Here is a 23,521-nt window from a genome sequence, read left to right as displayed (position 1 = left end):
TCATACTTGACTCAAACAGGACATTTGTAACAAGATATTAAAAATTCCCTCAGTGTTCTTGAGATATCATGTTTACATGACTGGGACAGAGGAATGCACAACCCGAAAAACACAAAAAAACGTTTCTGTGTTTAGTTTGGATTAAGGAGTTGCAGTAGCTAATATTATATGCATTTTATAATGAGTGTCTAATGCATGAAGTCTGTATTATTGTCATTTTGCAGTGAGCAAATTCAACCTCCTCCACTGATCCCTCTCAGATTTACCGAATGATTACAGGAATATCAGGCGGGCAAAAAAAAGCACTTACTGTGTCTAATAAATGTGAATTTACATGATTTGAATAAAGCACCAACTTCAGCAGGTAATCGTTTTTCTCTTTTAGTTTGTTTATTTAATCAATGTTACATTAAACTAACATAAATAAACATTTTTATGAACAAAAGGCACACAGTTCAAATATAAACAGAGAACGTCTGTACAGTTTGTCTCAGTAAAACATGTCTACTGTCTCTGAGCGAGAGAGCAGTCCAAGAGAGATGAGTTTCAGGGGGTTCGCTGACAGAAAGCTTAAGTGCCGCCGCAGCTGCAGCATAGTCGTCGTCGAGTCTCAGTGGGGAAACTATACACTCTTCAGTCCCCTGCGAGGAGTCAAAGTGGCGAAGACAAAAAAAAGCCAACCTGCGAACAGCACTTGCTTGTTGTGAAACCTCTTCCTGGAGATTTTTAATGTGTGGATGTCCATTGGGGAGAAGTCCCACTGAAACTCACGTCCGTTGTCTGGTTGAAGAGGCCACAAGATTCATGTCCACTAAATTAAAAGATTCAAACACGCAGCACATACACTTGAAAAAAAAAAAAAACATACGGGCCGGAGGCTGGGTAAACACTACGATTTTTTTTTTTTGCAAGAGAATGACAGGGGGTCGGTGTTGCCTTGGTTTATCTACGGAAGCCTCTGACTGGTCGGTTTCTGCTTCCTCAGAATAATAAAAACGGGCCATCGATCATTCACAGTACTGACGAGATGCTAACCGTCTACAACAGCGTCTGTCCTGATGTGGAGTTCATATACAGCCGTACGACTAAGTCAAAATGATAAGGGGGACTAGGTTTGTTATTTTTCCAGAAAAAAAAAAAGGTAGCTCAAATCCTCTCAGATGATCATCACAAGGCTCCTGTTCCAACTAGATAACAAAGTGTGGTATCTGAGTCCAGTCGAGCGTGTTGCAGCTGCTGTCAGTTGTCATCCACGTCTGCGAGCAGGAGGAAACAGGTGCCGTCCTTTGCTACAGTTCCAGTTTTGTCTGGTTGTTCCTTACTGCAGTCCAGTCTAGTTTTGGATACAGTTGGCTACAGACCAGGATCTTAACATATTTGCAAATATTTCATAGATTTTCTTTTGATCTGCAGCAGATGGGGAAAAAACAAGATCCAAATGGAGTTGGCTAAAGCAACAATAGACCAAATTTTCATCTTGAGTGGCAAACTCTACCTCTGTGACACAGATGAAAGCAAGCTATGAGCAAATATTTGCAAATACAGACAGATCCAGGTCTGATCCGGGGGGTTAGACAGAGACGGTGCTGGGTACCTCCTCGTAGTGAATGATAAAGTAAGGGTAACTCTGGTCGTCGTTGAAGATTACGTAAATCTGCGGGTCCACCCAGTTGTCCACACAGGAGTCATAAAGGTCACTGGAGGAGTCGCGAGGGTTGATGGGTGGCGGCCGTCGCATGGAGGGATTTCCTACAGTAAACCTGTGCAGACAAAGAAGACGGAGATGAGGTTAGTTATGTGGTCCGGACTATAAACCGACAAACAATAGTCTTTGCATTTCCTACTTTTCCTGAGGAAAAATGCCTGCAGACAGATTTCCATTCACTTCTGCACGTCTGCAGTTGCAGAAGAATAATTTACAATCTAAAAGAAAACTCGTCTAAATTTAATGATTACAAGGCAGCCGCTCCTCTGTGTGTTTGAGCGCACCGTAAATAATATAAGCATATGCTGTAAGTGCATGGAATGAATGTACTATAAGTATATGAAATAAGTCAGTGCATTTTAACCAGTTTGTTTTGCCTCCCTTAAATATTCATGTCAAGCCCTAAAGACCCATAATCCATCAATCTTCATACAACTTGCTTTGGAGTCATAAATAAAACATGTTAGAATAAGAATATTTTCAGCTCCAGACAGAGACACAGGGTATGACTGAGAGTCTGTGTGCCAGATACAGTTTCAGACAGGGGAGTTAATCACATTGTACAGATAACTTCTATAGTTGAACGAGGTCTGGAAGCAATGTCTCTGCCTGGGCCGTGGAACAAATTGAACCCAGGTTGGGAGTGGAGGGGGCGCTGTGAGTGGGGTGTGTGTTTCTTTTTGGGCGCAACACACACTGTCTACTGCAGCATAACAACTTTGATGATGCACAATGGCCTCAGCCAAATCTGCCGTTTTGCATGTATCGCCCTTGATTTGACTCGCAGCTGAAGGAATTTGGACGAGCGTCACGCATAGCATGACTTAATGCTGGTTGATGGAAAATAATCTCGGGATTTCAATAAACCAAATAAAGGCTATAACGTGTTCTGAGTATTTAATTTGAAAACACTGACAGTGAGTGGGAGGGGAGGGGTAGCGACAAAAAAAACAGATTTTGTTTCGGAAGAGGTGGAGCTGGAGGGAAGATACTTGTCAAACACATCGAACTGCACGTTTAGAAAAACAAAAACGTGGAACTCAAATACAAGCTGGATACATAAGGCCTTAATTTAGCATTTAGTAAACTATGTTTCTTCCAGTACACACCTCAAAACAGAGGATGGCGTCTCTAGTATTAAGAAAATGGTGCTTCTGCAAACAAACATATCTGACTGCTCGGTGAAAAAGAGTAAAGTGGATATGACCCAATTAAAAGGCGACCAAATTGAAACAGCCCATCACCTTAAATCAAATTGTCACAATCTAACAACAACATTACATCTATAATGACGGCACCCACACACACCTGCCAGTGAGGACTTTGGCCAGGAACATGCAGTGGACTCCTTTGGGCGAGCGCTTGGAGAAGTTGTGGGAGTAGACAGCCTTGCGGGCGAAGTAGGAGCCCTGGCCGAACATGGTGGCGTGCTTGCCGCAGACTCGCGGGTCGAAGTTGTGCTTGCAGATGCCGTCCACCACGTCGGCCGAGGTGCCGTGGAAGAGGTGGCGCTCGCTCAGCAGCCGGTCCATCTCTGACATGCGCCGCGACATGTACTCCTTCTTCCTGTGAGAGCAGAACAGATGGTTGAAACAAACAGATTCTCAGTGTTTGGGGTATTATTATTTTTAGTATTGATAAAAAAGTAATAAACAAGAAAAAGACAAAATATATATATATATAATCTGTATAAAAACAGGCTGATGCACAAAGTTCAGTTGAGTGCAGTTCAGCTTTCTATTTTAAAGTTGTGATCAACAGCTTGTTTTCTCTAAAACAGGGAGAGAACATAGGGACTAATCCATTGTTTGACCAACACACGCACGCACACACAGCTTTTTGATGTGAGCGGATCAATCAGGCATGTTGAGGCGAAAGCGCTTTCGAGCCAGACAGGCTGTGACCCAGGCATGACCTCCTTTGACCCTGTGGCTTGAAGCAGGACCAACACTGCATGCATCCAAGGCAAGCACACACACACACACCACACCACACACACACATATTCTTCTATCCAATTTTCCAAGCTGATCAACTTCCTTTGACATCAACGAGCAGCCATTCACATGCCAATCCACACACACACACACACACACACGCACACGCACACACACACACACACACACGCAAACACGCAAACACGCAACCAAGCACTCGTGGTTTTGCCGTCATCGCCCGAGCATGTGAAGGAGAACTTGACTGACACTGAGAGAGGGCATCACTTTCAGGCAAACACACACACGCACCCTGTCACTCATTGTGAAACTGTGCTGCACCAGTCAGTGTGGGAGAGTTTAAATGTCACAGCTGATAGGACCTGCTCTGCTCAACCGCAGCGGTTAGCGAACACCATCATAGGCAAGCATCTCCCCATCCGCCGCGTTCATACACCACGTTGGACCCGTTCTCACGAAGTGCCACACAGCTGGTCCCACTTGCCCTATTTTCGCTTTTCTTCCTGCTCTCACAGTGTCTCGTTCACCCTGTGTTTGTTGTTAGGAAAGGTTTCTATTCTCGTTTCTTTGTGCAAGAACATATGCAGCTGCGTCTATCATATTCCAATAGTTCCAACAACTGAAATCTGGATAAGAACAATACATTTTGGGCCACAACAGCAAAGTATGTGAAACAAGGACAGAGGTGGAACCAAAGAATGTAAAGAAACAGAAACTTATCATCTAAATATAATTCTGTGTCTCCAAGTGAGGTCAAATCTCTTAACTGGTAAAAAAATAAATTGCTATCAAAAAGATTTCTGCTTAAAATCATACCATGCTTATGACTGATCATTTCAGCAAATCTGCAGAGTTACAGTCAACAAAACAACCACAAATGCGTCAAACTGCGATGTCACAACTGCACCACAAAGCCCTTACAGGAAAAAATACATTCAAGAGAAATTAAGAAGCTCAAACATGATGTTTGATTACTGGAAATAGTTTAAGTATAGTTTAAATAGATTAAGATTAACAGAACACAGGAAGTTCTTTAAAAAAAGTTTTGCTTGTCAGCTCACCTCTTATACTTCTCCCAGAGGAAGGGGTTCTGTACGCGCTGGATCTTGATGATCCTGAACTTGGTCTCCGACACGGTCTTGTGGAAAAGGCTGTACACTGTGCGGTAGCTGCGGTCCTCACGCGATACCGGCACCTGCAGGAAGTCCTGGTTCATCATCATAGGCAACCACGTTTCTGGGAAAAGGCTTGGCGGGTTGGTGGTGGTCGGCGAGAGGGGGTGCGATAGGGACAGATCCATGGAAGAGGAGGACAAAGAGGAGGAGGATGAACAGGGGAGGGGAGGTGCAGAGAGACCACCCAGTGTCCTATAAAGAATAGAAGAAACACAAGATTAGATTTTTGATTAGAGGGGAAATTAATCATCAACAGTTTTGATAATTAAGTGTTCAAGCCTTTTATCAAGGGAAAACATTTGCTGTGAAGTCGACGATTAATCTAAAACTAACACACTTATAAATAATGAGAATAAGTGGAGATTGCAGCTCATTCTTTGTGTGAACACTTTTTTTGGGTGCTGCAGCACATGTGATGCAACTGTAAATCCAGACAGGTTCGTGAAAACAACTGTGTCATTTAGTACTTTGCAGTAATACAGGCAGTGCTCGATTGCTGAGTACACAGACAATTAATCATTAAAATTATTGGATGATGTAAGTATGTCTACCACAGCAGGTCATCTGTTGACTAACACTGATACAATACAGCGTGTAGGGGGTTAAAAGGGAGCATTGATTTCTATTAGAGGAAATTTATCTTAAAATCAACAATTGATGATAAACTCAAATCCCCATAAGATACTCAAATAATAGAAGAAAACCGGGTACACACAGTGGAAAAGAAACTCTGCACATAAGGGAACTGCTGCCTCAGCAGACACCACAACTCAGGCAACAATAAGATCTGAATCATGTGGGTAATATAAGAACTAACATTTCAACACATGAACCCCTGTCATAAGAGTAAAAGAGCTGAGAAATTAAAGTCAACAGTTCTCTCTTTTAGTTGCTGAACGGTATAAAAAAGTGTTTCAGTTCACATCAGTCCAGTTGGTGCAGTCTCCTTCACCAGGGCCCATCCCTGCTGAGGGTCAGTGAAAGCAGCAATCCAGGCTCGTTCATTTAGAGCAATGGAAGCATCAGCAACACGCCGCACATCACAGCGTGCGACCCATCTCCCTGACTTCCTCAGCCTTCATCCCCACGTGTTTCCAATCAAGGCTGCATCCTGACGTAAAACAAAACTGATGTTCTGCTGCTACAAAGTCTGCGCTTTCAAAAACCGTGTCCCACCAACTGTCGACAGCGGCGTGACTGCGCTGCAGAGCGAAGCCGAGCAGCCAGCAGCCGTCGCCGAGCAAACAAAACAGCAGGGCAGCGTGCAAATGAAAGCAGTAACCAAACAAGACAATGGGGAGGCAGAGTGAGGGATGAGACGAAGACAGTGGGGGGAAGAATGAAATGCCAAGTGTGGAGCTGTCGTTGAAGTGACAAAAAAACTATTGTGTCTGGCATTTGAGTCAGTCACAGTGGTTTGGCTGTCAAGTTATCACTCTGTAAGTGTAAATGCTGTTAGCCCCATCAGCCACAAGAGAGTGTGTGCATGTGTGTGTGTGATCAGAGTGTGACTCTGAGTCAGCGTGACAGCTTTCCTCATCTCTTTTCTCTCTCTCTGGTCTTGTCCATCCAGTCTCAATCTTTTGCCGCAATCAATGTCTCTATTCCCCCATGCGCTTTGAAAAAGATCACAGACAGGCTGCTGCAGAAAACGAGTGTGAAATGAAAAAGGGACAGATAACAAGAGACTGATGGGGTTTTGGGGGGTTAGGGGGAAAAACGAGTGAAAAGGTGAGGTAATAAGGGAGGGAGGGAAAGATGGAGATGACCGAAAATAACATCACCAGGAAAGAGAGAGAGAGATAAATGACAGAAGACGAGGGAGCGAGGGAGGGTGCCAATCAAGCTGATGACCTCAACCTCTAAGCCCAGCACAGATTGTTCCTTGTACACACACACACACACACACACACACACACACACACACACACACACACACACACACACACACACACACACACACACACACACACACACACACACACACACACACACACACACACACACACACACACACACAAGAGATGCCGGATCGGCTCTGACAACATCTAATTCTGAATGTATGCTTGGCTCTTTTGCCCATTACCCACCGCTACAGGTGATAATATGGTACGAAGGCTGGTTTTAATTAAATTTACGTTTATTTTTAGAAAAACTTAAATGGCAACAGATATTGTATAATTATGGAGTCCCACCGGTGACATTTGGGGGAAAAACAATGCGTGGCCACAAAATAATAACGCATGGGAACGACTTAATAACTTGTGGACTTATTAAATCTTTTATCCTTCCCTTAAAGTAGGTTTATCCTATGAAATTAAAAAAAGTATTTAGGGGAGATTGGCGCAGGGAGACTGGTGCAGTCCGCCCTCACCGACATGACACAACACTGTTGCGGTGCACACTCTCCTTAAAGGGAACGATAAAGGAAGTATAATACAATGTCTGGATGGTTAAGTCGATCCCCACCGCCTCTATAATGGGCTTTAGTTTGACACACACTGACTGAAAATGTTTGCAAATACTGGTCAATAAAAACACATGGACCTATTTTGTGTGCTATGGCTCAGGGGGCATTGCTGTGCGCCTGTTGCATCTCCTGTTAAAATCTTTATTGTATTTCATAGGATAAACCTACACAAGCATGTGCATGAAGGTCCCTCTCACATTTAACAGATTCCAATAAGACAGGTGCGCGTAGGAAAGACTGAAAGATAAGAAAGACTAAGAACTGCATTGCATGATAGAACTGCAGCTGAAACCAGGTCTGACTGTCTGTGCAGATGGTAAAAACGTTTTGGACCCTAGTGTGAGCATGGTGTAGCTCCAGCACGCAGCACGAGCGAGCATTGTGGGACATAGTGCTGCAAATAGTGCTGAGATCTCTTATGTCATGATGAGAAGTGTGAAAACTGCTTTGGTTGGTAGAACATTGCACCTAGATAAGCCAGATATTTAATGGGAAACAAAACTTGTTTTAGTTTTAAAATGCTGTTTTCAACTAAAACGCAGTAGTATGGATGCAGCCTAAGCTGAGAACATTCCCCTAGAAGTAAAAAAAATTAATCAACCCTCCGACTTGAATGGTTTGTGGAGCCGGGACAGGCCTTTTTTTCTCTGTGATCACATTTTTTGTCTCCACCGAGTGATTAACTGCAGCACACACACAACAAACAGATAAAAAAAAAAAGTCCCAGGATAAAATCCCTTCATCCAAATTCCAGCTTCCCACAGTCGCTTTTCACACTCACTAGCTCTACTCTGCAAAAAAACCCCGGTCTGGAACCCATTTAGACCTCTCTCACTTCCTGTCACCATGCCCCCTCTATCTCCCTCTCTAACTCGCATTCTCTTTCTCCCCGTTCCTACAGCTAATTTCCCTCTCTCTATTTTGTCTCTTCTCGACAGTCGGGCCCTGCAGGAACAGCTCGTACTGTCGTTCACTCTGTGTGGGATGCTGGTAGGAAAATGCCAGAGCTGCCTGCTCTGCACAGGGAGTGAAGAAAAAATAATCTGCAAATGGAATAAGACCACTCTAGTTGTTTGCATCTGGTATCACTAGTTTGAGGAATAAATCTGAGGCGGGTGCAGCGAGGCAGGTCGCTTCACTGCTGTAAAGAAAATGGCAGCTGAGAATTTCTGAAATCAGCTTTTAGAGAATCAAAATATCTCATATAATACAGAGATTTAGTTTGTTCACTGTTTAAGAAATAGAAGAAGTAACACTGGTTTAAATTACTGATGTCTGTTCGGTCTCTTGTCCTCTGTGCTATGTCTGTTCTCCTTTGCCTCATTATCTCCTCGTTTGTCTGGTTCAGGCCTACGTCATTCTCCCGTGTCCCGGAGACTCCACCTGATTTGCCAAAAATCTTAGCTGTTAATGTGGGCTTTGGCTTCAGCTCAGACTGCCAATGTGCCCCGGTCTTGCAATTGGATTAAAGGTGAATGTGGTGTTCAGAGTCTTTTGAGTATTCAGCCCTGACTGTGACATTAGCATTGTGTACCGACCTCCGTGTGCCTGCCTGTCTCCAAACAGGAACTCTGGACACTCACAGAACACGGAGAGCCACGGGGAGAGCCAAATGTGTGCGTTTGTTTGTGCGTATGTGCATGTGCGTGTGTGTGTGTGTGTGTGTGTGTGTGTGTGTGTGTGTGTGTGATGCCAGACACTTCGAGGACCTTGTTTTAATTGTCAACGTAGGGTTCATATCCAAAATACAAGATGTTCTCTAACAGGGTGGTATATAAGAGAGAGAAATAAAAGCAGCAGTAAGAGACAAAGAGAGGCATGAGGGACATCTACCTCTGAACTGATCCTTCCTGCAGCTTTGCAGAACTATTAACTAGCAGCAGTTCTAAACCCTCGTGCTTATCAGTGTGCTTGGTTATTCTTCATAGCAGTTAATATACTGCCTGGAGATAACCTTTATAGGCAGTAGAGGAGTTTAACTTTGCTGTCTCCCCCCAGTTATGTTCGACGTCAGCTACGCACCGGAAGCCACTGCTGCATTTTGCACGATATGAAGAAAATAAAAAAAAACACTGTTCTGTGTTGTTCCCAAGATGTAAATATAAATAGATAAATAATCACACAAATGTTCATGGCTATTTATGCGCCAGTGCCCGGAAGTTCAATGTGTGTCACAACACAATGACGGGAAAGGTCAACAGTCAGCATCCCGAAATAAAGAAGAAGAGGAAATTAGCTTGTTCATTCACGTGCCATTCTTATAACACTGCCGATCAGAGTCGCAAAAATCTGTGTCTAGAGTCATTTGATCTGATTGTATCCATTTCCATTGCAGAAAAAAGCCAGATGTAAGTGGGTGTTAGTGGGTTTTCTGACCGGGGGAAAAAGAGCTTTAGTCTCTGTGGGTGCTCACAGCAAAGGGCAAAGGTATTTCAAGTATATATTGTGAGATGCCTTAATGCTCTGTTTTGTAAGATAATAAAAGAAAATTATTTTGTAATATGGATGATGTGCAAAGATTGTTTCCGTCTGGAATTTATAAATTAGCCAGTTATCTGGGAGAGGACAAAAAATACTCTTTATCGAGTAAATCTATAGATATGTAATAGTTCATTAATTCATTTGTAAATTCATTTGAAAATTACTATAAATGTAGTGTCTTCTCTTATTCTTTTTCCCCACGTTTTTTACATTTGATATCAGAAGGTATGTTGAAAGTGTTTACTTACTGTAGGTGGGGTGTAAGCATTACAGAGGACATGAACATCGGCCGCCTCTTGATCTGGCGTCTGAACCCGAAGATGGCATTCTGCTGGAAGCCCTCCCTGATGTTGAGGATGTACTGGTTCTGGAGCGTATTGAACCGCACCTCCTTAAGACCCCTCGAGCTCGCCTCCTCTATGAGCTTCACCACCGGCTGAAGAGGAGAAAAAATAAAGGAAAGAAAAGAATAAAAGAAGACAAAGAGGAAAAAGAGATGAAAAGGAGTTTAGACTTGTTTATTGTTTTTATATAGTCAATCTATTCTCCATTTATATTTAATAAAAGAAGAGACATATCAGTGAACTGTGGTGCAATGTACAGACTAACAAATTGATAACAGATAACACACACACACACACACACACAAAGAGAAAAGCAATCTTCTGATTTAGTGGAATTGCAGTTGGCTATGAACAGCTGTGTCACAGGGGGTATTCAGGAAAGTCAGTGTGTTTGTGTCAGTGTGCATGTGTCTGAATTGATCCCATCACAGTGGCGAGACAAGTGATTGGTGTGGGCAACATTAATGCGTCTGGTCTCATGTTCGTAGCGCACGCACGCACACACACACACAGACAGAGCAGCTCACCTCTGAGTATTCCCTCCAGCCAAAGTTGTCTCTGCAGTAGTACTTCCACACTGTGTGACAGCTGGGGGTAGGATTTGGGATTGTTGTGGGCGTGGGCGAAGGGCTGGGGGGAGTGGTCAGTCGTCTGACCCGGTCAAACTCCAGATCACACACTCGCATCGCCCCGAAGTCGAGAGAAAACACTCTACCCCTGCAAGGGAAAAGTCAGAGCCATTGTTAAAAAAATAAGTGAGGAGGAATAGTAAACATTTATACAGTCAGCTAACACGGGGCGGTGGCACGTTGACCTTGTCGTTAAATGGTCACAGTTTATATTTCCAGCAGCGGGCATGCAAGGCCGGTCATGCGGCTGCTGATGGAACCTTAATTTAAACCGAGTGCCCGGAAGCAAGACGACCAAACCTCTAATTGCTTGCTCAGTGTGAATCACACAGGATGACAACAATCGGCTACATGACTTACATGCCACATGGAAACATGCATGGATGAAAGCAAATAAGACAAACATGATAAAATGATAGAATGATAGAATGTCATCTTAAAGATTTACACATTAATCATCTCAATCACTCTTACTAATGGTGAAATTCACTCAAAATTGAGACACAGCTTATGTGTCTTGCTCAAGGGCACGTCAGCGGATGACTGTAAAAACATGGTGGGGGGTCATGCTAAGCTTTCTGGTCAAAGGTTGAACCGTATATTCACAATTTCCAGTGAACACACACAATCTGCTATATAGTACAAACACATAATACTATTTTGTGCACACATACAACCTCCCTTAACCCCAGTTTGTCTCGACAAGCGGGGGTCAAAACCCCACTGTGTGTGTGTATGTGTGTATGCATGTATGTGCTTGTATATGTGCATCAGTCTCTCTACTTTACACTCCTCTATAGGACCTCTGGCAAAGGCTTTCTGGGTCAGACATACCACACAATGCAATGGCACGCTACGCCATGGACGGCAGACAGAAACATACACTGCATGCTACAGATACACACAAAACACGCACACTGGTAAAACGCACACAAACACACACAGAGCCTGAAAAAGTGTTAATGGGCTCATCGATTTTTGCCGGGGAACTAATTGGATGTAATGTCAAAGGTGAGACATTGGTGAGAGTGCATGTCCGGAAATGTGTGTGCGTGTCAAGCAATGGTTGAGTTCTGGTAATGTGTGTGTGTGTGTGTGTCAGGTCTGTGCTAAATAAAGCACTGAAGCAATTACAGTTTCTATAACACAGAGATGCTGAGAAAGGAGGGAGTGTGTGAACTTGAAGACACAGAAGTGAAACCACATATTATAATGGGTACACGGTATACAAGTATTCAGTTTCATCCACTTTAAGTGCATTTACTGGACACACATGGTTTCAGTGATAATGAGGTGCTGAGTCATTTTCCCAAACAAACTTCCATGCACACGGATACGAATGCTAAAATGATGTACTCATATATTTACGGCTTGTGCTGCTGCTAAGTCACGATGTGACTGCATCTCTGTAAGAGGAAGTGAAACAGGAGTTCATTCACTGAGCACGTGCCGATACAAAACGGTATTTGAGCGAGTCAGCGACCAGCCGAACACGCAATTACGAGAAAGATCTATAAAGCAGATGTCCTCCAGAACTGCTCTCAAGTAACTAAAAAAAGGGGGTTTCGGTTTCACGTGAGAGTATAAACTAAATTAAAAAAAGGTAGAGGCAGTACATAGAAATGGGTGCCACAGACACACTGACATATTAAGTGCGAGAACAGAACATCTTTTAATTCACATCTGGACACTTTGTTTTCTCAATTTCCGTCTCACTTTGTTCTATCACCTCTCTGCTCTGTTCCCTGTTTCACTGCTTCTTTTCTGGCTCTCCGCACATCTTTGTTCTGTTTTTTTCTCCTTCTGTCGGAACAAGAAAGTGCAGTAGATGCACCTGCATGCCCCCCCTTTTCTGAGTACAGAACAGTTTCTCCCAGGAGTGGTACGTCACGATCACAACAGCTCTCGCAGATGGCTGTGAATTCAAGTGACCTACGGTGCATCCACTGACACAAATCTGTATATATTTAGGTTTTATTACAAGGAATTTAAGTGAAATATGTCACATTTACAGGCCGTCTCACTCATTACCAATATATCTCTGTCTCTTTCACACACTCAGATGAGGACAGGTCTCCAGGGGAGTCAGGCTTACTTTTTTTTCTCCAAAGTCTTTCACAGAGTCCTTTCCTTTCTCTCTCTCTCTCTCCCACACACAGCCTGGTTTGTGCCGTTCTAAAAATAAAATTCCGCCGGTTAAATTAAGTGCACTGAGATTCGGTGCATTCGACCCGGAGGCCAATCAAAAGTTGGAAAGGGACACAAGGCACGCCCACTCCGGCATGGTCTACACTCGCGAGGCCATGCTTAAAATGTCGGTCTGCTCACACAAAAACACACACACACGAGAAACTCAACTGAAAAAATGCGAATTGAAATCAAGAGATCTTGAGAAGTGTATTTGAATTTGACATTTGGATGGAGAAGGCTGCTGCTGACTTAGGAGGGAGTGTTAGTATGCTGAAGGCAAAAGTAAGAGGCCCTTGAGCAAAAATAACTTGGCGCTGAACCATGCACCGAGCCTGCTGCTGCTCTTGTGTCAGGTAGCTCCCAGGTGTGAATCACTACACAATGTGAGAGCAGGGTGTTGCTGGGAAAAAAAGGAGTTCAGTGAAACCTTTTCCTGAATAAATAAAGGTTAAAAATACACACACACACACACACACACACACACACACACACACACACACACACACACACACACACACACACACACACACACACACACACACACACACACACACACACACACACACACACACACACCTTGGAACTTTCTCACGGCTGCACACATTAGAACCCGCATACCAGCATCAGTCATGCTATTGTCAACGTCACAGACTAGAGAGAAAAAAAACAACAACACATGAGCGCTCGCTCACTTTCGTACACGTACACGCATGCATTCTTTCAACCGATTTCATGTACACACACGCAACCTTCGTCCAGTCACGCCTAGGTAAGTCAGACAACCAAATCTGCTGACGAAGGCTTCCACACACACACTACCTTTATGTCATGGGTTCGTTTTATTTCCTTGTGTTGAATATATGTAATTTCCAGGCATGTCTTTGAGTGTGCTACATTTGATTTTGTTTTTCAGCTCTAATAGCTTTGAATAACATGACGTCAACCACATAAACACTCACAAACACACACACAGCTGAGAGAACAGTAAATAATGTCCACTGCTGTCTCCTGCATGTCCCGGATTGTTTTGCAAAGAGCATATCTCTCTGTCCTCCTCTACACCACATCATGAGGCTCATAGTTTAGCGTGTCCTCTTTAACCTTCTCTCTGAAAATTGAAACGCCACCGTGGATTCCAAATGTGAAGCAGTAAGATGAGGAGATAAAGAGTTTGACATTAAAAATAACACTTAAGACAAGATCTGATAGAGGAAACGGGAGAAAGAGTGAACGGTCTGAGTGCAGAGGCATATCTCGCACACATTTCCACTTCTCTTACACCTCTTTGGGCCCTTGAGGGACAAAGGAGGGATGAAATAATGACACAAAGACAGAGAGAGGGGGAGGAGAAGAGAGGCCGGGGAGGAAACGTATAGAGGACGAAAAGATCCACGCAAGATAAGATAAAAATGAGGAAGAGATTGAGAGAGACGGGGAAAAAAAGATAAAGGCAGACTCTGAGTAATAAAAGGCAGAGCGACCCAGACCTCGCCCCACTGATTCATGGCATGGTCTGTCTGACACATTATAGTCACACACGCAAACAGCGAACACATTTAGACTGATTATCTGACATTGCTGCTTTTCACACACACAATCAGTAACAAGCCCTTATAGACACAACCATCCTTGACATCCTGAACGCAATGAGGTAACATGGAATCCCCCACGATATAAACACACACACATTGGTGTCAGGTCGCTCTGCCCTCGGTGCTCGGTGACTTTTTATGTCAATTAATGACAAGCAAGGCTTTTATCACCTGGCCGACAAAAACGCCTCCCTCTTTCTCTCTCTCTCTCTCCCTCTGTAGCTCCATCCCTCTCTCTCTCCCACATACACACATGAAAAAATGTGTGCTTCGTTGTGGTAACATAAAAATCAGCGAGCCTATGTCGAAGACTTAAGGTTCCCTCTTGCACAGATATTCCAGGAAATTGGTCTAATTACGAGAGATTTGGTGGAGAAGTTGTGTGTTCCTGTAAATAACAAACGTCACATTGTGCGGTGCAGGCAAGGGAGGAGAAAACTGTTTTGTCATACGTTCTCATACATTCATATATCCATTCACACTAAAGCGCAGCAAAAGTCTGTTAACAAAAAACTGAACGGCAGAGGATTATTACAGTATAACTTTTAGAAGCGATGACTGTGACATTCCTCCTCAGTGCTGAGTTCATGACTAAGGCGGATTAGCCAGTCTTCCATTCCTGCTTATCATATGGATGGGATTAACCTGCGCTATGGATCATACACACATGGGAACAGCTCAGAACACACACACTTTCTTTTCTGTCCACTCCTTTTCTGCCACACACACATACAGGGCAGAAGGCATAACAGGCCTGTGTTACCATACCGACAGAAGAGCTTGTTAAGTCATCTGATGCTCTTTAGATCACTAACAATGTTATCATTTGGCCATGGTAGCCATGGTGATGCCTACGTCTGTGTGTGTGTGTGTGTGCTTGCGTGAATGAAAAGATAGCCTGGATCACATTTCTGATGGAAGTATGAAAGATCACATGCACACACACTCTGTGCAACACAAGGCTTCTCAAGTAAATTACTTAACCAAGTACCGAATAACCAGAACAGGGTGAACACTACACAAGTTTCCTGACTGTTCCTCTCACAAACCACTCCCGAGTTTACCCAGTGTCAACATGCCCCCGAAAAACCAATTAAATCCTTTTCACACCCACCAACGGCAGGTCGACCACCCTCCTGACCTCTCACCTGGGTTGAGAGGAGGGCAAAACCCAAGTAACCACTTCAAAAATGTAATAATATGAAAAACAGGAATTAGCCGGTGTATACGAAACCTGCAAACCTGTCGGAGAGGTCATGTGTTTCAGGTATGAGAATGTTCCACGTCACGTTAAATGTTTTACGTTTTCACTCAACCATTCTCAAACAGACAAACCTGTTTTTAGGATCAGGGTTAGAAAAGCTTCCAACATATTTTAGGCACATTTTTGAGTTTTATCCCTGAGCTGCATGGCAGAACTCAAAAACTAAAAGAAAGGTTTATGATTAATAATGGCTGTGATGAGAAAGTATTAGACAGTAACTGGTTATATGTTAATTGGTTGTACAGTGTCCAGAATAGTATAATTAAGTGGAAATGTGTGTGAATTCAGTGATTATCCAAAAGATTATCTCTGAGAAAATTCACAATAACAGAGAACTAGAGCAAATATCTCTGAGTAATACAAATATTAATGCTGTGGAAATTTGTGTTCATTACAAACTTAATAACAGTCTTTTTGGCGTATCTGGTTTCTGCCGGAGTTTCAGGCAAGTGAGCCAGATGGTCCTGTCTGACTGTATGAGAGTGGAACACCCTCAAAAGGCCTCTGAAGAATTTGGGTTGACACCACCAGGTGCATATCCTGTTTGTGGGGCAATATGCACTTTGCATAGAGTTTCAGTTTGAAACATGAGTCAACAAGTCAAGCACACAGAGGCATACAAGTCTTTGTACACACACACACACAAACCTGTCTCTGTGTGTGTGTGTCTGTTTGTGTGTGTGTGTGTGCAGTCCACACAGATGTAAACAAAGACAACACATGGCCGTTCAAAGGCTGTGGCAGCTCACAAAGGGTCTGATGATGTGATCGAGGGTGTGGATGTGTCCGGGGTTGGAGGATTTAATGGCATGATGCTGTGTCACTGGCTATGTAACATGGACGACAATAGTGTGACAAAAAAGTGCTTGAATTTTCTGATTGTGTTAACAGATTGAGCGGTTGTAACAGGATTGTGCATAAGAAACTTAATGTGGTGTTTTAATAAAATTGAGTTGCCCTCAAGACATCTACGCCTTAATCAAACAGTGATTAGGCTAATTCAGTGCTTGCTGATTTTAGGACAAATAAGGCAGTTACTACTTAATAATGTCTGCTTTCAAGTGCAAATGTTACTAGAGCCAAAAGGCGAGTTGATTATTTGATTAGAAGAAAACTCACTTGCCGCTGATATTTCAAACAGGAAAACGCAAATGTTCCCCATTTCTAGCTTTTCAGTTGTGAGGATTTCCTGCCTTTCTTTATATGATATATAACAAATGTGAATAAATAATTACTTTGATTCTTGGTCTGTTGGTTAGGCAACACAAGTAATTTGAAGATGTCACATTTGGCTTTTCGAAATTGTGACTGTAGGTAAAATTAATTTTGAATGTTTAGTGGGATTTTTTTGAGACCAAACAATAAATTGGTTAGTTGAGAAAATAATCATCTATGGAAGTAACCATTAGTTTGGTGGCTAGCACAAGAAATTCAGTAACAAACCTCAAACGAGAGAGACATATGTGTGGATATACTAATGAGGATATAAACTGAATAAACAATGCGGTTGACCTGTGTTTACAATAAACACAGGTCAACAGGGTCCTCGAACGATTTCTCATTGTGTGTGAACACGCCTGCATGCAGTACACTTTCACAGGAAGCAGTGCATGCTCCTTTATGTCACCCTACTAGGGCTTGCCAAGTGCTTGCATGTGTGTGTGTATCTATGTGAGTGTGTGGGAGAGTGAAAGAGAGGTTTATCTCTGTCTGCTAAAAGACGTGCGTGTGAGCAGAGCAAGCCACTGAGCTTCTCTGTGCAGCCGCTTCGTGTGAGCGTCTGCATGCCAAGCCGAGTGTGCGTGTGTGTTTGTGTGAGTGTACACAGTGGTGTGCAAGTCTATGACCGAGGGAAGGAGAGAAGCTGCCAAGTGCGTCTGTGTCAGTGACCGCACAAGGCAACCGAGGGTCATGGAAGTTCACAGCTCTCTGCCATGAGTGCTGTAAAGTCTGGTTTGGACACAGCCCTGGCCAATCAACGGACTCGCGTTGGGAGCAGGGGAATACAGGAAATAGATAACCGATATCAGGGCCGGGAGATGGAGTGCCATGCCTCCGCAAGGGCACGATAGCAAAGTTCAAATAAAGTGATACATGGAGGGTACACATTAACTGGAAGACGTGAAGGCCAGACACACAAACACAGGAGATAGAGTGACTAACACATACAAACATGCATACATAAACCACATTTGCTGTGCAAAGGGTCGAGAAAGAAACTCTCATACGGACATAGTCGCTTGGCCACAGTCCATTAGCCACACATGCAGAGAGCAGCTGTGGAGTCAGAGCTTTCAGTTTGATACCGGTGGTGAAACTGAAGTGGGAGCTCGGGCTGAGGTCTACTGTTTCCATCACACCGAACCAGAAGTGGCTCATCATTCACAAGCAGCCTATCAGCTTACTGCACCATTGTTGCCATGTCACAAGTGCCTATCAATTTACTGCACAGTAGCCTTTTCAGCAGCGCTTACAACCGGGAAATGTACTGGTGGGGCTGCAGTGTACTGTCTGTTTCAACTCTATCGATCCAGGATGAGGATTTTGTCTAAATTCTTTAATGTTATTCAAAAGTGTATATTTTTTTGAGAAGTTATTCTCAGTATCATTTCAGTGTTGTTGCCCACAATGAACAGAAATGCTGATGCCCCTCCACAAGTGCATGAATTGTAGTTTCACTTCCTGTTCTGAACTGATTGAACTGAAAGCGAATTGACCCCCGACCCACAGACATAGATCCAAAATAAAATTAGAGAAGAGCTCTGGTGTTGCTTCTCCTCACAGTTGGATCCTGTGTGTAGAGGACACGGTATATACGCAGTGTAATATGTAAAAGCCAGCAGGTTACAGTAAATGCTACAGTGGGATACTTACTGAAACTTGAGCCTGACTTGCTCATTGTCAGGGTTGCAGTAGAGTCTCTCCAGCTGTTCCTGGGAGTCATCCGCTATGCTCTGCCACGTCTGACTACTGTTCCTGTGGATCTGCCAGTGGAAGGGCAGCACAGTGTGGTGGTGGGCGCAGTCGTTGCCATAAACACACTGTCCTTGTAGGAAATCCACACAGATGTCCACTGAGTCTGACTGGTGTGTGTGATACTGGAGCTGAGTGAGCAGCTCGAAAACCAGGTCCAGGGAGGCCTCTTCACTTTTATCCTGAAATAGTACTCCTTTGTTGGGCTGTAGGAGGAGGGGAAGGGGGTCCTGAACTCCAGCACAGTCTTTGACTGGAAGGTTTTTAGCCCCAGAGGTTAAGAGGTCATTGCTTTTGATGGGCCCCTCCTGGCGAGGGGCCTGGGGTGCAGCCAGGGGAGGTATATCCCTGACGGGCGGCGTTATTGTCACTGTGTTCCCGGCTGCCCTGGGGGCAGGCTTCAGCTGAAAGCAGCGGCTGTCGGGGGTCGGGTCGGTGATCTTGGGTCGCTCCCCTCGTCGCTCCGTCTCCTCCAGCTCCGCAGTAGTATCGGCTATTTCCACATCCCCGTCCCGGGCCATCAGCCCCGCTACCACAGCCCCGGCCGCGGCACCGTCCGCAGCTCCCGGGGTCTTGAGACACACCTGCCCCATGCGGCCCTGCTTCACCACGGCCGCCGCGCACAGGTTGCCCGGCGTCCGACCCGGCTGGTTCCGGGGAACAAACACCCCATCCCCAGACACCAGCGTGTCCGTGCGTAGTAGCGTGGTAAGGATGGGGTCCTCCAGGGCTCGGTGGAGACATTTGGAGTCCAATTTCCTCTGCTTCTTCTTGAAATAAGGTTTCACCAGCGGTATTTTGTCCGGGAGCCCCACGATCTGCCGCTCCGTGAAGCCTTCCCCTTCGTCCATGTTTAGACTCACATCCAGAGAGATGCCGGTCGGTACGCCCGCGTCTGCGGCTTTCTGGAGAATGTGCAAAGTTGTATCCATGATCGTCTCCTACACCCCGACAGTCCTGTAAGATAAAGAGAAGAGAAAAAGGGAGTCATAGAAGTCAACACCTCCGATCCTTCAGTTTCCAAAGTGGAGTCATCCTGTTGTAAACAGCGATGATTAATACGAGCTATTAAATAACTGTCTTTCCTTTCCTGGAAACAACCATCGCTCCGTGAAAACTGAAACGAAACCCGTGTTACCCTCTGTAATAAATATACTACCGCTGGTGTGATCCCAGAATGACCCTGCAGATATAGCACGGTGATCCGACATGAGAAGCTCCTACAGGGGTGTTACAGCAACAGTCTGTTCCGCTGACTCTCCTGTGGACCAGGCGGCAAGTGAAGCGGAAAAAAATATTACCTAACCCCTCTGTGGGGAACTCGAGCCCGGAGTCACCAGCCTCAGATTAATCATATGAGGAGGAGGGGGACGCGGATCATAGCAGGACACCGTCCTCCAGCTTTTTTTTTTTTTCCTTACCCGGGTGTCTACAACGTCATGCCCGCAATTACAGCTGCGTCTCAGGAGCAGCAGCGATAAAATCACCGCTGTAACAAAACCCCTCTCTCTCTCGGGACTAGATATTTTGATCACGGGTCCGATACGAGGCCACTGCCGTCTACGTGCCGCTCACACACCGCTGCCCGAGCAAGTTTGCACGTAGGCTACAGTCCACACACACACACACACACACACACACACAGACACACACACACACACACACAAGGCATTGCGGCGGAGCAGCGACAAAAGATAAACGAGGGGCACCCCGACCGGAGCTTTCTTTCACCGCCTCCCCCACAGCAGCGCTTCCGTCCCGGGGAAGCACTTGTTCGACGCACACGGAGCTTTTCCACAAGCTTTTTTAAAATAAAAAACACCCGTCAGAGAAGCACTGCAGTGGGCAGGCAGGGTCAATTGTTACCACACGACCGGATTTACGAATACGACGGATACCCTGGCTGCATTTCTGATACACACACACGACAAAAAGAAAACCCTACCTGCGCGATAAAGTCGGCCCGTCTCCCCCTGGTCTCGACACTCTTTGGTGGGTAAAATCCAGTGCGCACATCGGCGGAGCTCCGTGTCCAGTCTGGGGGATATAAAAAAGGCCTGGTAGGTAAGTATCCGTGTCTGGACGCCACCGTAATCCGGGTTAGCGCTGCTCGTGTCCCGCCGCTGCCCCCGCCGCTCTCATGCTCGTGTCTTGTTCGACTTCATGCCGTCCCGTCCCTCTCTTTGTGTCCGTCTGGCGGAGAGGAAAGAGGCGCAGGAGCTGAGGACACAGACCGACAAAGAGCGGAGCACAGCTGTGGAGAGAGACGCTGCTGCCTCCCGGCTCCGCGCAGCCAGGCCCCGCCCCGTAACCTGCTCACAGGCGGGGCTCCGCTGCAAGCAGGCGGGGAGAGGGAGGGGGGAGAGGGAGGGAGGCGTCTGCTGGTGAGCGGAAGAAGCTGCATGGGGGTGTGGAGACCCGAGGGGGCCCTCTATCCAGGGCCCCGGATGTAATAAAAAGTGGAGACTAGTACAACACACTTCCCTAACTGCCAAATGAAATTAGACATGGAATTTGTATTTAACTAAAATAAATCCGTGCACTATTGTAACATGTAAAACACTCAGATCCATGGTTTTAGCTCAATAATGTGCATTAGCATAATCAAAGATTTTTTTCGACATGGGCGGATTCATCTGTTAAGAGCCCCCAGGTTTTTTTGTTTTTGTTTTGTTGGGCCCCTATTGCATTGTGTACCTAAGGGATAAAGGGATAGTTCACTCATTACCTACTCAGCACTATGCCGATGGAGGGGTGGGTGAAGTGTTTGAGTCCACAAAACACCTCAGGAGTTTCAGGGGTAAACAGAGTAGCAGTCAAATCCCATACAATTGAAGTAACTGTCGACAACTTCTTCAAACATAAAAACCAACTGCTCCTGTGTCCACAAGCGCCGACATTCAAATTAGACTCAAAACGGAGTCATTTAAACCATTTAACACTTCACACCCACCCCTACATCGGCATCGTGGTGAGTAGATAAAACAAGTGAATTTTCCTTTTTCAGTGAACTATCCCTTTAAAATGTTCGGACCCAATCTTCTAAATATTTTCCCGACTTCCTGTAACGGACACTTGCAATCAGAAAACCTATATATGCAAACAGACTAAACACAAGTAAAGTAAAGCTGTTTGCATGAACTGAAAACGTTCAGAGAATTGGGTCCAGACCTTTTTTTCTGAGTTTGTCTTTCACGAATGAAGAACACACCAGTAATCTGGACTGGATCATAGTAAAAGTACTGTTAAAACTGGCTCATTGGTAGTGAGTAGACACCACTACACGTAAACTATAAAGTAGTATCTCTTTCAACATGACAACCCAAAGTCTGCTTTAGAATGACCTATAAATAATTAACAATGGCTAAATGACTAATTTAACAGCTGTAATAAAGTAATTAGTTACAAATTCTAAACCGTTTGTGAGGTATTTCTCATAAGAAAGTGTCGATCAGCATGTGAATGTTGCAGTTGGTCTTGTTAAACTAAGTTATGTGCAGTTGAGGCTTCTTATCAGTAACAATGCATCATATTTGACGGCTGATTGAATGTAGGTCATTTGTTTGAGCAAATACATTCCACCACTGAAAATGTGTCAAGAACTGTTGTAGTTAACGTGTCTTATGAACAAGATCATCGGTCCATACAAGAATTTAGTCACTCTAAATATTTTCTTAACAATGTCTTGTTTGAAGATGATTATCGCTCTTAAATTGACAGTTCCCGAAGAGCTGAAACTGCACTGAGAACATTTGGTTGTTTTATCACACACCGCCGTGTAATTTCACAGGAGACTAAACATGAAACCTGCTGAGACACGAGTATAATTCCAGCAAAAGCAGATATAGAGGGAGGTGAGTCATTTTTCATACACTAATCCAACATTCACTAGTTTCTTAATAATGTATTCAAGAAGCCAGACTCTGTCCCGTGCAACTGATCACATTTCCATCAGGGAGTGTAATGTTTACTGAGTCAGCTTCCCTCGCCTCCCTGTTTAACCACAAGTAGTTCTTGAGAACCTGTTGTGCTGCCAGTGTCTTCCGGCGCAAGTTTCGTTGTTTGCAGCTTAGCCCAAACTGTCCCTGAAGAGTTCAATAGTTTTTATGCAAGAAGCTTGCTTTTATCATTATATCAGTTTCCACATAGCACTATCTATGTGGCTTCAGCTGTGTGGCTTGAACAACAAGCACGTTATGACAGTTAAAACCTGCTGTTCCCTTTCAACAGGAACTAGAAACAGGATTCTGTAAGAAGTTAATTTAAGGAACCACATCTAAATACTCAGCCAAGCATTTAACTAATTTAGTTTTAATGTAGAGTTGTCTCTGTGAGGATGAGAGATAATAGATAATAGATAGATGAAACATTCGGCCTTGTTCTTTTCCCTACTCTTTTAAAAAGTGAAATAACAGGACATTAAAGTAACCCTCATTTCCCCCCTAGGAAAGAGAAAACACTAAATTGAATATGTAATTCATGAGATTGATTATCTATTAATAACCCTCTCAGCTGTGTTTAAGCATGTGTGTGTTTTGTAACATCTGCCACCATTAACCCCTGAACTGAAATGACAAAGGGTCAAAAGGGCATTTGTGCTAATGCACCGCAGCTATTTACATGCAAATCCCTTCACACCACAAACCACCAATGGATGGCTGCGCTGTTCGTGAATGGTTCAATTTTCCAGATGCGGGCCACAAGCTGTGGTTCAAGAGGTTAGAGATTAACATAAATGTGTACC

General features: G+C 44.4%; 1 protein-coding gene across 1 annotated transcript; it reads right to left on the bottom strand.

Annotated features, from left to right (window-relative positions):
* Nucleotides 1–368: 368 nt before the first annotated feature.
* On the bottom strand, nt 369–21,293 carry LOC118106066 (TCDD-inducible poly(ADP-ribose) polymerase). Its single transcript, XM_035154223.2, has 7 exons — nt 20,723–21,293; nt 18,679–19,734; nt 10,657–10,846; nt 10,034–10,221; nt 4,721–5,026; nt 3,014–3,271; nt 369–1,760 (listed from the first exon to the last, which is right to left on the bottom strand). Exons 2-7 carry the CDS (start codon nt 19,707–19,709, stop codon nt 1,571–1,573), a joined length of 2,163 nt encoding a protein of 720 aa, XP_035010114.2. The 5' UTR covers nt 19,710–19,734; nt 20,723–21,293; the 3' UTR covers nt 369–1,570.
* Between the last annotated feature and the right edge of the window lie 2,228 nt (nt 21,294–23,521).

Source organism: Hippoglossus stenolepis, chromosome 4 (genome assembly GCF_022539355.2).
Source record: "Hippoglossus stenolepis isolate QCI-W04-F060 chromosome 4, HSTE1.2, whole genome shotgun sequence".
Lineage (NCBI taxonomy): Eukaryota > Metazoa > Chordata > Actinopteri > Pleuronectiformes > Pleuronectidae > Hippoglossus > Hippoglossus stenolepis.
Note: the sequence above shows the minus strand (reverse complement) of the source record. Positions and strands in the feature narration are given on the sequence as shown.

Coding starts and splice junctions, on each gene's coding strand:
- LOC118106066 (XM_035154223.2), bottom strand. CDS start 19,709: ATGGATACAACTTTGCACATTCTCCAGAAAGCCGCAGACGCGGGCGTA. Junction 5,027..10,033: donor ATGCTTACACCCCACCTACA/GTAAGTAAACAC, acceptor TATTCTTTATAG/GACACTGGGTGGTCTCTCTG. Junction 3,272..4,720: donor CTCTGGGAGAAGTATAAGAG/GTGAGCTGACAA, acceptor CTGCTCTCACAG/GAAGAAGGAGTACATGTCGC.